Source organism: Heptranchias perlo, chromosome 9, assembly GCF_035084215.1.
Source record: "Heptranchias perlo isolate sHepPer1 chromosome 9, sHepPer1.hap1, whole genome shotgun sequence".
In the NCBI taxonomy this organism is placed as follows: domain Eukaryota; kingdom Metazoa; phylum Chordata; class Chondrichthyes; order Hexanchiformes; family Hexanchidae; genus Heptranchias; species Heptranchias perlo.
Window position 1 is genome coordinate 19430516 of NC_090333.1, and position 17356 is coordinate 19447871.

Here is a 17356-nt window from a genome sequence, read left to right on the forward strand (position 1 = left end):
TGGCCCATCGTGCCTAAGCAGGTTCTTTGAAACAACGATCCAATTAGTTCCACTCCCCTGCTCTTTCCCTGCAGCCCATTTTCCTTTTCAAGTATATGTCCAATTCCCTTTTGAAAGTTACTATTAAACCTGCTTCTACCACCCTTCAGGCGTGCATTCCAGGTCATAACCACTCGCTGCGTGAAAAAATTCTCCACATCTCTCCTCTGGTTCTTTTGCCAATTATCTTAAATCTGTGTCCTCTAGTTACTGACCCTCCTGCCAGTGGAAACAGTTTCTCCTTAGTTACTTTATCAAAACCCCTTATAATTTTGAACACTTCTATTAAATCTCTTTTTATCCTTCTCTACTCTGAGGAGAACAATCCCAGCTTCTCTAGTCTCTCCACATAACTTATGGTATAACTCATCCCTGGTATAATTCTGGCAATTCCCCACTGCACCCTCTCAAAAGCCTTTGACATCCTTCCTAAAGTGTGGTGCCCAGAATTGGACAAAATACTCCAGCTGAATCCTAACCGGTGATTTATAAAGGTTTAGCATAACTTCCTTTCTTTTGTGCTCTATGCCTCTATTGGAATTTACTTAATAATTCTGATGAAAAATGCTTGATTCAAATTACTAGCTTCAAAATATACAGCAACTATAACTTTCTAGTCACCAGTTATCATGATCAGTGCCTCTGGTTCGGTCTGTCTTCTGCCTGACGATGACTTTGCAACATGCCGATTCTGTCAATACTTGTAGGGAAGGTCAAGGAGAAAGAGGCCCGGCAGTTTGATGATCTGATCAGGTCCAGTATAACTGGAACAACAGCACTTTTCATAGTTAATCATGAGAAACGCTGAATAACTGTCGAGGATCACTGCAGCTTTCACCGAGGTAATTTCATAGGGTCCAGAATTTGAACTCTTGGAAGCCAGTCGGTCAGGGAAAACTTCCTGAAGTTCAGCAACACTTTTCACATCATCGAGGCCAGAGATTATCTCAGAGCCTTGGGGCTGTTAGCAGTAGGCATTATTTTAGTCCTAGGCATCACACTTTTCAGATCACAACAGCTGAGCCTGTTGGCACAAGTGTCTTCCAATTTGAAATGCTGCGGGTGGATTCTTTCCTGGTGGAGATCTTGCACCTCGACCAGAAAAGGCAGCCAATATTCTGTTTCTCCTTACTGTAGCAACCACATCCATTAATTCCGATGCCAGATGTTTACATTTATAATTTAAGAAGCATACTTGGGGAACAGGTAGACTTAGGTCCTGAATTTCCACATGGTGAGCTGCACCATTGTTTTGTCAATGAGAGAGTTTTGAGAGTTTCCTGGTTCAGCTTATTTGCATAGCCATTGATGTAGTTCCGGCCGTGAAACCTGCGTAAAACAGGTGTCATTAGCTAGTGTGCATTTGCGACCCAAAAAAACAACTATTTTCAACTTCCACCCGCCCCCAACCCACCCGTTCTTGGGGTTTAAAATCACCCCCTCAGTGTACATCCCCACTTTGCGCAGAGGGTGTGGAGAGAGATGCGTTGGTATCTGTCCCGGTTCATCCCCAACAGTTTGGTGACACAGGACGCTGTGCTCTACGGGCTGTTCCCCGGGACGCACATCGAGACCGATGTCAACTGCAGCTGGAAGACTATCAACTCGGTGAAGGAGGCCCTTTGGTCCACCCGAAACCTGCTGGTCTTCCAGCTAAAGGAGCTGTCCGCGACCGAGTGTTGCCGACCGGCACACTCCACGGTGCAGGAGTACGTGCTGCGGGACACACTGAGGCGAGGTGCGACCTACGCAAAGGCTCTATAGGGAAAGGCCACCATTGAGCCCTCCTGCCATTGCATTGCATACCGAGGGGCTGGAATCAGGGGAAAAACCCCTCGGGCAGAAAGTAAAATGATAAATGAATGTAACGCAATGTACTGTATCTGGAACCTGTAATGAAATGAGGCACCCTAGGGTGCCATGGACTGTATGTACAATGTATGGTGTGTAACTGTATAGATTGCACCAGGACTGTTGAATTTGTACTGTATGTACCATTGCAAATTGTATGACCCATTTTGTACTGTTTGAAGTGTGACTTGAATTGTATTGTATGTACCTTCACAAATTTTATGAATAAAGTATATTTTAAAATATAAAAGAAAAGACTCTCTGTGTACATTCTTATATGTAAAGATCACAGCTTCAGGTGTTGTAGTAACAAGAAAACAGAACATCTTTTAGAGGTCCGGGAGGCCGAATTTCCTCAGTCATTCCACCAGACCCCCGCAGGAACTCTGGCGGCAGTCAGGCAGAATAGCTCAGAAAAAAACCAAGGTCTGGATACACTGGATCCTGACCTGATTTGGGATTTCCTGCTTGACCTTTTAGCCCACCCTTACAAAGTCAGTGTTGCAGTAGGTGGAGGGTCAGGGTCTCCCTACATTTGGAATTCCTACTTACCCGGCCCATAAGGGACCCAGCGTAAGACTGGAGGTCGGAACGGTCAGACCAGCGCTGGAGACCATCGGTGGGTAAGATCCCAGCGCGACAGCAGGATGATGGCCCGTACGTTTCTGGGGCCACGGTGTTGGAAAAATTGATGCGGATGTTGCTGCTTGGTGTAATGTTCAGGGGCATTTTTTTTGTGGTAAGGTTTTTCCTAGAGATCTTCCTATTTTATTGTGAGTTTATCCTGCTACAGTGTTTTTATACATATCACACTTAGATGTACCTCTTTCGTCCTTAATCTCAATCATAAACTGCTACTTTAACAAACACTTCATTAAACTCACTTCTGTTTCAAAGAGCTAGGATTCCAAATGATTTTTTAAACTACAGCTTCATATTGGTTTCTATCTGACCCCACCCCCTTTTTTTTAATTCGTTCACGGGATGTGGGCGTCGCTGGCAAGGCCGGCATTTATTGCCCATCCCTAATTGCCCTCGAGAAGGTGGTGGTGAGCCGCCTTCTTGAACCGCTGCAGTCCGTGTGGTGAAGGTTCTCCCACAGTGCTGTTAGGAAGGGAGTTCCAGGATTTTGACCCAGCGACAATGAAGGAACGGCGATATATTTCCAAGTCGGGATGGTGTGTGACTTGGAGGGGAACGTGCGTGTGGTGTTGTTCCCATGCGCCTGCTGCTCTTGTCCTTCTAGGTGGTAGAGGTCGCGGGTTTGGGAGGTGCTGTCGAAGAAGCGTTGGCGAGTTGCTGCAGTGCATCCTGTGGATGGTGCACACTGCAGCCACAGTGCGCCGGTGGTGAAGGGAGTGAATGTTTAGGGTGGTGGATGGGGTGCCAATCAAGCGGGCTGCTTTATCTTGAATGGTGTCGAGCTTCTTGAGGTTTGTTGGAGCTGCACTCATCCAGGCAAGTGGAGAGTATTCCATCACACTCCTGACTTGTGCCTTGTAGATGGTGGAAAGGCTTTGGGGAGTCAGGAGGTGAGTCACTCGCTGCAGAATACCCAGCCTCTGACCTGCTCTCGTAGCCACAGTTAAGTTTCTGGTCAATGGTGACCCCCAGGATGTTGATGGTGGGGGATTCGGCGATGGTAATGCCGTTGAATGTCAAGGGGAGGTGGTTAGACTCTCTCTTGTTGGAGATGGTCATTGCCTGGCACTTATCTGGCGCGAATGTTACTTGCCACTTATGAGCCCAAGCCTGGATGTTGTCCAGGTCTTGCTGCATGCGGGCTCGGACTGCTTCATTATCTGAGGGGTTGCGAATGGAACTGAACACTGTGCAGTCATCAGCGAACATCCCCATTTCTGACCTTATGATGGAGGGAAGGTCATTGATGAAGCAGCTGAAGATGGTTGGGCCTAGGACACTGCCGTCTTGGGTCAGATTCAGAGAGACAGTTATTAGGAGCTAGTTATTTTGGCGATTTAAGTAATTGTAATCTTATTGGCGATAATTTTTGTCCAATTGCTAATGTTAGTGAAAAGCTCAGTATTGGGTATAAACGGGGAAACCTCCTTTATACTTGTAGTAACTTTTTAAGCTGACGATGAGCTGAGGAAAATATATTTCTCTTGACTCCGAACTAGAGAGCCGCAGGTTTGACTGACTTCAGTGGTGAAGCTGCTGCAATCAGCCATGGTTCCCTCTGCTGACCGCTATCCAGTGACCCCCCACCGAGAAGTGAGCGCATCCGACGAGGACAGGGTTCAGGCTCGGGTTGATAGCCTACACGGTTTGAATAGTCTGTTGACACTCGCTGTCTTGGTTCACACATGTAAAATGGACACTTGGGTAACACACTGGAGGGCTGCTAGCTACCTGGTATTGTTAATCGAGGTGCAAAGAAAAGGGAGAATGTTGGAGGGGCGGTGGATTTGTTACATGGGCAAAGCAGTACTTCCTAATCATTCTTTTTTTGCGGGAATGTCAGAAAGAGAGGGGATAATGATTTGATTTTTATGCACTGTAAGGTACCGCTTTAAAAGTACTGCAAAATGAGCAACCTGAAATAGTGTTTCATAAATAGCTCATTTATATGAAGTAAGCTTTCCCCCCTTTCTGTTTCAGAATGCGTACATTGCAACTGCAATCAATGGGACAAATTTCTGCACCTCAGCCAAAGAAGCTTTCCTTCTAATGGTAAATAATGCACTGAATATGGCGGCAATCAACTGTTTTGGAGATTTTCTACTATTTCTTGGAAAAGTGAGTACTTTGATGCTCATTTAGAGGCTGTGACTTCCTTGTTACACTGCTGATGGCTTATCCTAAATATTGATGTTTAACATGAATCAGTAACAGCATTAGCTTTGCTATTCTCACAACTAAGAATATGTTTCCTGTAATTCTTACTGGAATCATTAACACACTCCCAACTTCATTATTACACAGACCTTGGGAGCTGAGAATTTTAGTTATAATGAGCTGCCTGCCCCAATGAATGCTGTAGAATACAATATAATATATACAACATAATATAATATATAGAAAAAGTAGTAGGCCATGGTGGTCCAGCTTGTAACCAAGATGGGACTGTAATTGAGGCCTTCCTTATGAGAGTTGGACAAATTCTTCTTGTGGTAGTGCAGGAAAGTTGTGCTTTTCACACCAGCTAATACCAATAGCCAATGGTAAAATCAAAGAAGGTGTCGAGCAAGCTAACATAGTGAAGCTGCTGCAATCTTCATAATCAGAATGTTTTGGAGCATTTTTAAAGCTACCTCATTCAGACAAAGGCAACTTTGTAGAACCCTGTTATCGTAACGATTGCAGTATATTTATGTCGCCACTGCAATCTAGAAGCCAAAGTCTAGGCCGATGTTCCGTTGCGTTACTGAGGGAATGCCGCATTGTCAGAGGCCCATCCTTCAGATGAGACATTAAACTGAATCCCCGTTTGCCTGTTGCAGTGGTTCGGGTGGATTTTAAAAGTTACCACAAAACTATTTGGAGAAGAGGAGGGAGTTCTTCTGGTGTCCTGACCTTTATTTCTCTCTTAACCAAGACCATTTCAGAGGCTGGGTATTCTGCGGCGAGTGACTCACCTCCTGACTCCCCAAAACCTTTCCACCATCTACAAGGCACAAGTCAGGAGTGTGATGGAATACTCTCCACTTGCCTGGATGAGTGCAGCTCCAACAACACTCAAGAAACTCGACACCATCCAAGATAAAGCAGCCCGCTTGATTGGCACCCCATCCACCACCCTAAACATTCACTCCCTTCACCACCGGCGCACTGTGGCTGCAGTGTGCACCATCCACAGGATGCACTGCAGCAACTCGCCAAGGCTTCTTCGACAGCACCTCCCAAACCCGCGACCTCTACCACCTAGAAGGACAAGGGCAGCAGGCGCATGGGAACAACACCACCTGCACGTTCCCCTCCAAGTCACACACCATCCCGACTTAGAAATATATCGCCGTTCCTTCATTGTCGCTGGGTCAAAATCCTGGAACTCCCTTCCTAACAGCACTGTGGGAGAACCGTCACCACACGGACTGCAGCGGTTCAAGAAGGTGGCTCACCACCACCTTCTCGAGTGCAATTAGGGATGGTCAATAAATGCTGGCCTCGCCAGCGACGCCCATATCCCATGAACGAATAAAAAAAAGCTGTGATCCTGTTCTCACCCACCCACCCTCGAATGCATTTCCAGCAGGAGTCGCTGGAGAGCTATCAGGAATGGCTGAGCTTCCTTTGCTAACCCAGGCCAATTGTAGCACCCCTAGTGCTCAGATCAGGTAATTCAACATAAACTGGGAGTCAAATCTGGAACCTTCCTGGTCAGAATGGCTCTGCTGGATAAACTCACTGAGCCATCGATCAAACTGAAGCAATGCTTCTAACGAATGAACAGTCTCCAGACACTCGCCTTGAAGGCACATGTGTGACTATGGTCATCTGGGTGAGGTACTAGGGGTCAACCTGCACCCTTTAAACTGTATCCCAGCAAGGAGTCAGAGCCTTCAGGGATGGAAGGAAGAAATTGGCCAAGAAAATCTCACGTGGCAGATGAAATTTAACACAGAAAAATGCGAATGAGGAAAGGCAATATAAACTAAAGGGCACAATTCTAAAAGGAGTACAGGAACAGAGAGATCTGGGGTATATGTGCACAAATCATTGAAGGTGGTAGGGCAGGTTGAGAAAGTGGTTAAAAAAAGCATACGGGATCCTGGGCTTTATAAATAGAGGCATAGAGTACAAAAGCAAGGAAGCCATGATGAACCTTTATAAAACATTGGTTCGGCCATAACTGGAGTATTGTGTCCTGTTCTGGGCACCGCACTTTAGGAAAGATGTGAAGGCCTTAGAGATGGTGCAGAAAAGATTTAACAGAATGATTCCAGGGATGAGGGACTTCAGTTATGTGGATAGACGGGAGAAGCTGGGGTTGTTCTCCTTGGAACAGAGAAGGTTGAGAGGGGATTTGATAGAGGTATTCAAAATCATGAAGGGTCTAGACAGAGAGAAACTGTTCCCATTGGCAGAAAGTTCAAGAACCAGAGGACACAGATGTAAGGTGATTGGCAAAAGAACCAAAGGCGACATGAGGAAAAACTTTTTCACACAGTGAGTAGTTATGATCTGGAATGCACTGGCTGAGGGGCTGGTGGAGGCAGATTCAGTCATGGCTTTCAAAAGGGAACTGGATAAGTACTTGAAAGGAAAAAATTTGCAGGGCTATGAGGATAGGGCGGAGAAGCGGGACTAGCTGGATTGCTCTTGCATAGGTGGGCCGAATGGCCTCCTTCCACGTTGTAACCTTTCTATGATCCTATGTAAATCATCATCACTGATAAGATAGTTATCTCAAGTTATTAGTAGGATTTTGCATGTTGTTTGTGTAAGTAATGTACATCAATACGTTTTGTTCTTTTCAGGTATTTGTAGTGTGTTTCACAGTCTTTGGAGGCCTCATGGCATTTAACTACAATCGTGACCTGAATGTTTGGGTAATCCCCCTCATAATGGTGTCCTTTTTTGCCTATTTGGTGGCACATTGCTTCTTGTCAGTGTTTGAAATGGTGGTGGATGTCCTGTTCATGTGTTATGCTGTTGATCTGGCAACTAATGATGGGTCGGCAGAAAAACCCTACTTCATGGACAAGGAGTTAATGGTGAGTATCAACAGCACTGACTGTTCTAATCTCCACTCCCCCCTATTCTACAATGATGGAGGAGGGGTTATGTTTTGGCATTTTCGCCATGCAAACACTAACGTCATTCAATACCCATAATGCATTTGCAAAATTAACTAAATTTAACGTCATCAATGTTACACTTCATACATTGGGCGGCTTTCTAAACTAGATGAGCTCAAAAATGTCCAACTGTAACTTTATGGAGTTATGTCTCACCTCAATAACGTGAAATCTCATGCAATTTCATTAATTGTAACAAATTAATTTTCTCTTGCCCTCCTCTCAGTTCCTACCAAACATATTAGGAACTATTGGTACCTTGGACTATGTGTGTCTGTAAACACTGACTTATTACTTCAATGACTTGAAGGAGAAAGCAACTGGGCAATGAACTGCAACTAATCTCTAGTACTTATCTGTAGCTCACCTTCATCACTTTTGAGTGATGAGAGATACTCTGGGTCAGGCCAACCTTTAACTTTGTTAAAGTTGCTCTTTTTTGAATGATTGATCTATGCTCAGCAAGGACAGTCCCCTAAGACCTAGAAATATTTGTGTTGCTCTGTCGTAAGGGGCAGAGGTGTCAGGTGTGGAGAGTCTGTAAGCCCACTTAATAATTGACAGCAGCTCCATTGCTGTGTGCGTGAGTACAGTGTGTGTGCCATCACACTGTTAATACAATTACAGATTCTATTTTTAAAAATTCCTATAGGCATAGAATAATGCTTACATATATGTTGTTTGAATGATTCAACACAAGTTTTTTTTTCCCTTTTTTGTTGTTTTCTAGGAATTTATGGACAAAAGCAATCAAAAACCGAAGAGGAGCAGTGGAAGTGACAAAGCAAACCTGGAAAATAACAGAGATGCAGCAGAACTGCAGCCAATGGTCAGTATGGAAAACTGTTCCAGCAGTAAGATTGTTTCAGACTGCTGCACAATAGATTCACTTCCAGATCCTCCTCCTATAGACATGGTTACATTATGAATACTGTCTACTTTAAAATATTACATGTCATAACAGGTGGATATAATATTCTCCATTACCAAGCAGCATAGGATGCTTTTCACGACAGTTCTTGTTTAAATTACAAATTTCCTAGCTTTAGCTATTATAGGGATTTCACTGGAAAAATGTTGCATTTAAATAGGTGATTCGAAGGGAGGGGTACAGCTCATCTAATCTACTAGAGATGAAAGTTTGCATTTTCAATGTTAGCTATGTAATATGCTCTAAGAGGAAACAGAATTCAACAACATCTTGCATTTATATACCACCTTTATTAAAGGAGAAAGACAGAATGGTGAACATGTTAAACATATAATTACATAGAATTTACAGCACAGAAACAGGCCATTCGGTCTGACTGGTCTTGTTTATGTCGGTGGCTGGTGTTTATGCTGTACACGAGTCTCTACATGGTCAGTGGCCGGTGTTTATGCTCTACACGAACCTCCTCCCATCCTACTTCACCTATCACTATCTGTATATCCTATTCCTTTCTCCCTCATGTATTTACCTAGCATCCCCTTAAAGGCATCTATGCTATTCACCTCAACTACTCCTTGTGGTAGCAAGTTCCATATTCTAACCAATCTCTGGGTAAAGAAGTTTCTCCTGAATACTTTATTGGACGGAGAGATCAAGAAGGAATAATAAACCACGATTAGTCACAAAGATAGTCATTGGCAACTTTGACCAGGGCTGCTGTAGGAGGATGAATACCGAACTCAAAGAATTTAAACAGACAATTATGGTGAGGTTAGCACGGTACTGGGTGGCAATGACACATTCAAAGACCCTAGAGAGGAAGGGGCAGGAGCTGGAAAGGCTGAGAATAGGCTTTTTGAGGAGGATGGGAATGGTGGCTATCCAAAAGGAGCCATTTTCAATGTCAGCAAGCATTAGGACACAGAAATGTAGTTCAATGATCAGGAGTTGGGTCTCAGTGGAGAAGATCTTGGTGAGAGCATGAGGTACACAGGGGAGAAGCTACAGAGTTAAAAGGGGTCAGAGGGGGTTCAGAATAGAAGAACATAAGCACCTCACCCTTTCTGTTGCAGGTGGGGATGGTTTTGTTGTTTAGGATTCTGGGATTGTCCTTAACCTCCAGGATGACCCTCTGGAGTAGTGGGAGACCCGCTATTGTTTGAGACGGGTAATCCAGATCTGACTGTGGAAGACTATGCCAATCAAGTTCCAGGTGCGCTCGAGTCTGTAACCCTCGAGTCTGTAGCCCTCGGACTTGGTATGAAGGTGAGAACTGTACCATGAAAGTGAGGGGGAAAGAGGAGGGGGACCCTTGGTGGCTTGGTGGGGTCAAGGTATCGAAGGCAAAACCGAGGCTGCTGTTGAAGAGCTCTAATTTATGCAGCAAAAATCTTCTGCATTTTGGCTGAGGTTTTCTGCTCACCAGTCTGCAATTTTCCTGTCCATTAAAATCAATGGGAAGAAATCACAGCTGGTGAGCGCACAAGTGGAAAACTGCAGTCTGCAAGTGCAGAAATCTTGCCCCAAATAGGTTGAAATGTTTATCTGGCATGAATATTTTATACTGTGGTTAGTTAATATGTAGATCAGTACAGCACACCTACAGAACTAAAATTGCAATGTCATTCTTTCGTATTTGGCAGGGTGCAAATACAGCATGATGGGACTCGAGTGAACTGGATATCAACTTTAACATTCCAACAATGCCTTAACATTTGATTACTGCAAGTCAAGTGGAATGCCCAGCCCTACTGTCAAGTTAGTCTGAATGATTTGTTCTACGTAGGAGTATTTTTCCAGGTTTTGTGTAATCCTTTTTTTTTTAAGAAATGTTTTGTTGCTGTTGAAACAGTCTGTCTCATCATACACTGGGATCTCTCTACTATGACACTAATAACCATTCATAAGACATTTGCATTGCTGACAGTTGAGCTTCTGCACACAAACTGCTAATGTAAAAATGAATATTCTTGTATTAAAATGTAATGCATCCGATGATATTAGCTCTAGGTTGGGACGAAAAGTTTCCCTGAATAGCTGTTAGCTCCAGTGCTAGTGATTGAAAAGAATTTCAAGAATGTTGACATCTGTGTTTCAAAGATGAAGAATATTTTATTAATTGAAAACATTGATTTTTAAAGAGAATATATTTGTCTAAATGTGCTATTAATTGAACTGTGATTATCTTAATGGATGGTTGTAAAATAATGGGATAGAAATAACTTGGAGCGGTGAACCAACGCTCCTCACCACTCCATAGATTCATACTAACCCACTAACTTACCATGGTCTTTTCTTTGAGCGCTTCCTTGAATAGGAAGCGGAGAAGATACCAGCGTCAGTTCAGGCAAAGCTAGGGCCCATAGGAGAAGCCAGAGGATCACTCTCTCGCCTTGACCAATCAGATCGCAGCATTTTTGTTATCTGTCTCTGCAGGCTTGGACCGTTAAATCAGGAAGTGAAAGGTACAAAATTAAAATCAATAAAAAAACCAGCAAAAAAAGGGTAAAAAATAATTTAAAATATAGAAAGGAAAAGTTTTTTCTTTAATGACCAAAAACTTAAAATAAGGAGTAATGAGACGCCACATTTTTAAAAGTTAATTTTTAGTTTTTTGGCCGGCATTAAGACTTACCGCCTGTTAAAACTTAGTTTAGACCTGTATTTTTAAGCGTACCTATTTGGTGGTGTAATTAGTTACTTTCCAGCTGAGCAAGTTTACACTTTTTCAATGATTTCCCTGATTGAAGCGTGCGATGTCCCTTTAACTCAAAACTGTCATATCACCGGTGAACCACTAGGAGCAAGTTCCAGATTTCCTCGTTTCACTACTAACACCAGAACCTGCTCCTCCATTTCGCCACTAACAACGGTGAGCGCTATTGAGCTCTCTTGTTATTTTGCGAGCGATTTCTGCCCCATAAATCCTTCTTAATACTAAATGTTACCAGAACTTGGATTGTCCCATTAAATTCAATGCATAAACTAACACCAATCACTGTAACCTCAAAGAAATAATTTTCTAGTGACTAAAGCTTCTGACCCATAAGAGGTTATAAAAATCATTTTTTTAAAAATGACCTGAAAGGAATAGTTTTGAAAGTTTTATCTTTACTATTTATTAAACATCTTGTATCTGTAATATTATTTGATTGTAATATTGTAGTAAGTCTTTAACATTGCTTATTGATCCTTCGTAACCACATGAAGCTCTTTGCCTCCCATCAAGGCCCATCCCAGGTATTCCAGTTCTGCTCTGTCCCTCGCAGTAGTTATAGAAGCATTCTCTTCCCTGCTGTATGCCCACCGTCTAAACAAAACCTAGAAATAAAAAGCTGGCACCAGTAAAAGTGACCAAAAAGCTGTCGGATTGTCGTTATAATCCAACTGGTTGACTAATATCCATTAGGTAAGGAAACCTGCTGTCCTTACCCAGTCTGGCCTATATGTCATTCCAGACCCATACCAATGTGGTTGACTCTTAACTATCCTATGAAGTCACTCAAGCCACTACAAAGAAAATTGCAACAGTTCAAGAAGCAGGCCCACTACCACCACAGTGCAACCAGGAATGGACAATAACTCCCAGCCTTGCCATCGATGCCTACATCCCAAGAATGAAAAAAATGCCTTCCGTACCACTGTTGTGAATCTGGAGAGTTTGTGCCTCTACTGACCTGCTGCAGAATTCTATTGGCCCAACTTCAAATAAATCAGTAACTGGGTCTTATGCTGCTGGTGGGCCTCACTCGCTGGCAGCACATATCTGAAATTTGAGTGCACATTCCCCATAGTTTTCCAACCATTATGGTTGTGAGCTAATGAGCAGTGCATGCTTGAATATCTGAAATATGCTACAAGGAGATGCCAGGCTCCCAACTGGCAGCATAATCTGTAAAATTATCCATATCTTAACACACTTTGCTCTCTCACTGTCTTGCTTCCAGTAATAAAGGGTGTCTTAATAGGGATTAAATAAACAAGATCTTAAACTGGATGACGTGTGTTAAATTAACAAAAATGTCCTACATAAAATTCCCACAAGAGCAGCAATGCAAACAGTCCCAGGTTTGTGCCCGTGGTAATCTTTTATCAAGTCTCAAAATGTGGCAGAGCTGCCTGGAGATTTTCACCTATTTTTCCAGTTTTCCTTTCTTATAGCCTTCTCCTAAAAACTTACAAGACACAGCCTATCTGGTTACTGCTCCTACAGTGAAGAAAATAAATTTGCCTGGGTAAGTAAGTAATGAAAAATGCATTCACTGCAATTGGTTCTGATACTTAAGAGACTGCTGCTGCTGCTAAAGTTTCTCCATTTTGACAGTCTACATTATAAATATTACACTTACTAAAAACAAGAGTAAGCTTAGACTGAGTGACCTCCATCAATGCTTTTTTTTGGTTTGAGGACATAAGGGTTAAGATTGGACTATTTTGTATAGTTTGTAATTTGAAGATTTTGCATTTTCATAGATGAAGCAATAGGTAAGCTTGTCCTGGGAAGTAAATTACGATTCATGGTACTGTCGTTTTAAAAATATTCACTTAACAGATGAAAAATAGTTGTGCCTTTTAGAGTTGATACTGATATTTACTGTGTGACTCCATTTTTAATGTCCATTGTCACAGAAGAGAGCACTATATTTATAAACAAATGTTTTATACTACACCAAACCTCATTGTAAAATTAAAAATTTGAAAATTTTAAGTTTGTGATTTTTTTTAAAATTGGAAGCATCTAGAATTTACATACACTAACACACCATCATCTATTAGGAATATTGCCAAAGTCAGTGTGTTGGAGTTTGTGAAGACTGCATGTATTAATGCTGTAGATACAAATTACATATGGAGATTTTGTATATGTTGAAGAACATGGTGAAATGCCTGGCACTGCTAGTAAACAGGTTAGTTTAACCACACCAGGAATTATTTGTATGGTATCAAATTCAGATTGCATGACAAAATAATGGATTTTCTTATTACAAAGTGATAAAATCTGGGTGTCCTCCCTAGCAGAATCCCCACACGGTGACCCCAATGCAAATTATTTTCCACTTGTACTGTCTTTGAAAAGAATACATGTAAAAAGTTAGTATTAATTTGAAGACAAGGAAATAACTGGAGATGATATTCCTGCCCTCCCACTACAGTTAACCATCATCTGTGGAACCAAGAATGTTGCTGTAATGTTGGTTCTGTGCTGTGACACTAATTTGCATTGTCTTTTGTGTTATGTTGTAACCTCTAGTGCTTACAACACAAGACAGTTGTCCTGGCTGTTCCTAATGACTGACATCACGTAGGAAAAAAAAAGCATTGGCTGACAGGGGCAGAAGAGCAGAGCAGACCAGGGAGTAAAGGAAATTATATAGCACCTTTCACAACCTCAGGACATCCCAAAGCGCTTTACAGCCAATTAAGTACTTTTGAAGTGTAGTCACTGTTGTAATGTAGGAATCCATATGCATTTAAAACTAAGACTTCATTCCAGTCACAATCAGCAATGGCTTGGAGCTAAGCTGTTAAATTGTCCCAGGCTGTGGTAAACACTTACAATTGGTGCATTGTTTAGCTTCATTACCACTAAAACATCAGAGAGAAGTGTTCAGTGTAGAGGGAAAATGGAACACACTCATTTTACCACACTGCCAGCTATGACATGGAGTTGGCTGGCTCCCAACTACTGAGTTGTAACAATGCCGTACTGTGCTACAGGACTTGAAGCACAAATACAACTAGGAAAATATTCAGCGATGGAATGCAAGGTCTTAATTGAAATGCCAATACCTGATTTTGAAAGGTACGGTTTTAATTCTGTTAGCCCTAACCATTTAAAGCCTTGCATTTGGTTTTAAATGACCTCCAATAAGAAAACTAAGTGATGAGGGATAGTTTGGGAAAATATTTTTCAAAAGAAAATTCACAATAGTTTTTCATTATGCCAGTATGTAAGCTAAAATAAAATCCAGTGTATGATTCCAACAGCTGCTTTCATCACCAAATCACCTTTGCTGTGTTAACTGAAAACAGAATTCCCAATGAAATTGTTGAGATTTACATTAAAACATATTTAGTTGGAAAGAATTATGTATTATTCCTGGCTGGAATGGAAGGTTCTAAATATGTTGCCCCTTCCCCTTCCTTACGCATTATAGGGGCACTGCTTGTGCAGCTTCTATGATGAACAGTAATGTGTCTTCTGGACGCAGTTTGATAGAGTTACAAAGATGCTACAGGGTTATTTCCATTAGGTCACTCAATTTTGAACATCTGATCCTTACCCCATTTTCCCCATATATATGCCTTTAAGTTAGGAAACTGGTGGCTACACAGTACATGAGCCAACTATTTGCTTTCACTTAATAATTTTATTCATCTGTTACATAGAAATTACAAGACAGAAACAGGCCATTCGGCCCAACCAGTCTATGATGTTGTTTATCTTCCACACAACCAGCATTCCTAATCCCATGTGCCTGCTCTGTTCCCACCTCCATTTAACCCATTTCCCTTCAACCACCTGTTAAACCTATCAAATGTTAACATGGTCAGTCTCTGTTTCAATCACTAACTCCTGTAGCACATTCCACAGCCTCACCACCCTGTATAAAAATGTTTCTCCTTCCCGGTTCTAAATCTCTTGCATCTATGGCCTCTCGTTCTTGACCCAACTACTGGAAACAGTCTGCTTTTATCTACCTTGTCCCATCCTTCCATAATTTTTAACAATTGTGTCACCCCAAGACCCAACTTTAAGTTTTTCTTTGTACTTATATTTCCTCATACCAGACAGTAACCTAGTGAATCTGCATTGTATCCTCCCTAAAGCCTCAATATCCTTCCAGTAGCATGCAACCCAATACTGCACAGTACTCAGGTCTTAAGGTAGTTGGGTGCAGCAGAGGACTGTAATTAGACCCGGCCACTCTGCTCTTTAAATGTAAATGTGAATGGGCTTGAATTTGTTAGAACTATGAGTACTTCTAGAAGAAAAACAATGGATCTCAGTTTTGGGTATGTTCTACATACAACAGAATAAAGCCTGTTATGCCAGTTCGTAGATGAACAGGCTATACTCACCGATTCTTTTGCCCTGATAATTTTAGTGACAAGACTAAACACTACAGCAATTTGAACATTCACTACAACAGATTTCCAACTTAGCATCAATAGTTGTGTTATAGTAAAGATGAAAAATTTGAATACTCGACATACTTAATATTCAAATGGTCTATCCATCAGGAAAGATGGCCAATTGGCTTATGAAAAGATTTATCATAGTTTTCTCAATAAAGATGCCCAGGAGAAAGCTGTGTGCATGCCTGGGCAGAGCTTTCTCTCAACCATTAAAAATGTAAATGTTTAGAAAAAAGGGAGCAGAAAATCTGTTATTTAATCATTTAAATTGAGGTTTGGCAGGTCGACCAGGTTTGACACTGCACCAGATTTACCATCCATAGTGTCAAAATGGTGCGCAACTACCCCCGCTTGGGAGAGTCTCACTACATTTTCCTCCAGAGTCAGATTGGATCCGGACTATTTTCTTTCAGGACATTTATGTTGCCATTTATGTGTCTGCGCCAACCCTAAAATCGCTTCGCACTGGTGCTAAATTTATCATCTAAATGAACCCAAACGCCTTTGTATTCCACTAAATGTGGCACGGTTGTGGTTTGAGACTGTGGTACTTCAGGCTTGTATTGGTTAATACTCACCAATTTAAAAAGGTGCAACTAATTTTAAATATATAGGAATGGGCTGTATTTGCATTTAACTGCAATTCAAACGCTCATCCTTCTCCCCTCTTCCCGCCCCAACATATAGATGTGCAGGTGGAGCAAGTTATGCTCAGCAATGTGAGTAACCAGTACAAAAGTAATTCTTACCAAGAAACATCACTCCCTCTCAACTATGTAACACACTCCCACCCAGCTGCAACTCCAAATGGTAAAACATGCAAGTGATTCTAAAGTTTTATTTAGAAAAATATGTAGATTTGAAATATTTGAGATTAAATATTCTGGTTCTTTAGGATTTGATTGCTGGGGTGAGAAGAGGTGTATTAATGAATCAATACAAGGGGAAGGAAAATGAGCACTGAAGATGCCCCAACCTGCTCTTGTGTACCATTGTCTTAGAGCAGATCACCTGCAAACCTATGTGCAGGGAATGGCACATACTGTAGAGGTTCAAGGAGAGAAAATAGCCCAAATAAGAGAGATTAAAAACAATGGAATGAAATTCTTGTATTGTAAACATGGTTCTGAATTTGCACGATTAGGCATGCAAGTGACAGTCCTTTTTCACAAGTGTGATGAACTATCTTGCATCACACTAGCTAATGACATGTTGAAAATGACATGTTCTTCTCCCAACCCCAAATTCAAAGCTTTTTTTAAAAAAAAGATGATTGCAGCAAATTACCTACAAACAGCATTACCTTAATGCTTTGCTCTTGTAATTAATTGGCTGTGGCAGTTGTTAGAAAATACTGAAGTAGAAAATATTTTCAAATAAAAGTTTTTCCAGTCTATTCTGGATTAGTAAGGGAGGTCAAGTTTCAGAAATATGGATGGATATAGTTTTGCTTTAAAACTTAGTTTTTAAAACATTACATGATTTCTAGTAGGGTATGTGATCAGTTCATGTCAAACTGAAACAGCAATTGCTCAAGACTTCAGCTCAATAGCACTATAGCAGTTGCTGACCAGAAAAAGGGAGTTGCCAGCTTTTTTATTCTGTTCACCGACAGCATGAAACATAGCCACAG

General features: G+C 41.7%; 1 protein-coding gene across 1 annotated transcript in view; it reads left to right on the forward strand.

Moving 5' to 3' along the window:
* The window catches only part of LOC137325171 (choline transporter-like protein 3), a 71965-nt gene extending 58718 nt beyond the window's left edge, over window positions 1–13247 (forward strand). The window contains exons 13-16 of the mRNA XM_067989962.1: window positions 4513–4650; window positions 7332–7568; window positions 8383–8481; window positions 10227–13247. Of these exons, the coding sequence (XP_067846063.1) occupies window positions 4513–4650; window positions 7332–7568; window positions 8383–8481; window positions 10227–10244 (492 nt within the window). The 3' untranslated portion in view covers window positions 10245–13247. The remainder of the gene's footprint in view (window positions 1–4512; window positions 4651–7331; window positions 7569–8382; window positions 8482–10226) is intronic.
* The last annotated feature ends 4109 nt before the right edge of the window (window positions 13248–17356 follow it).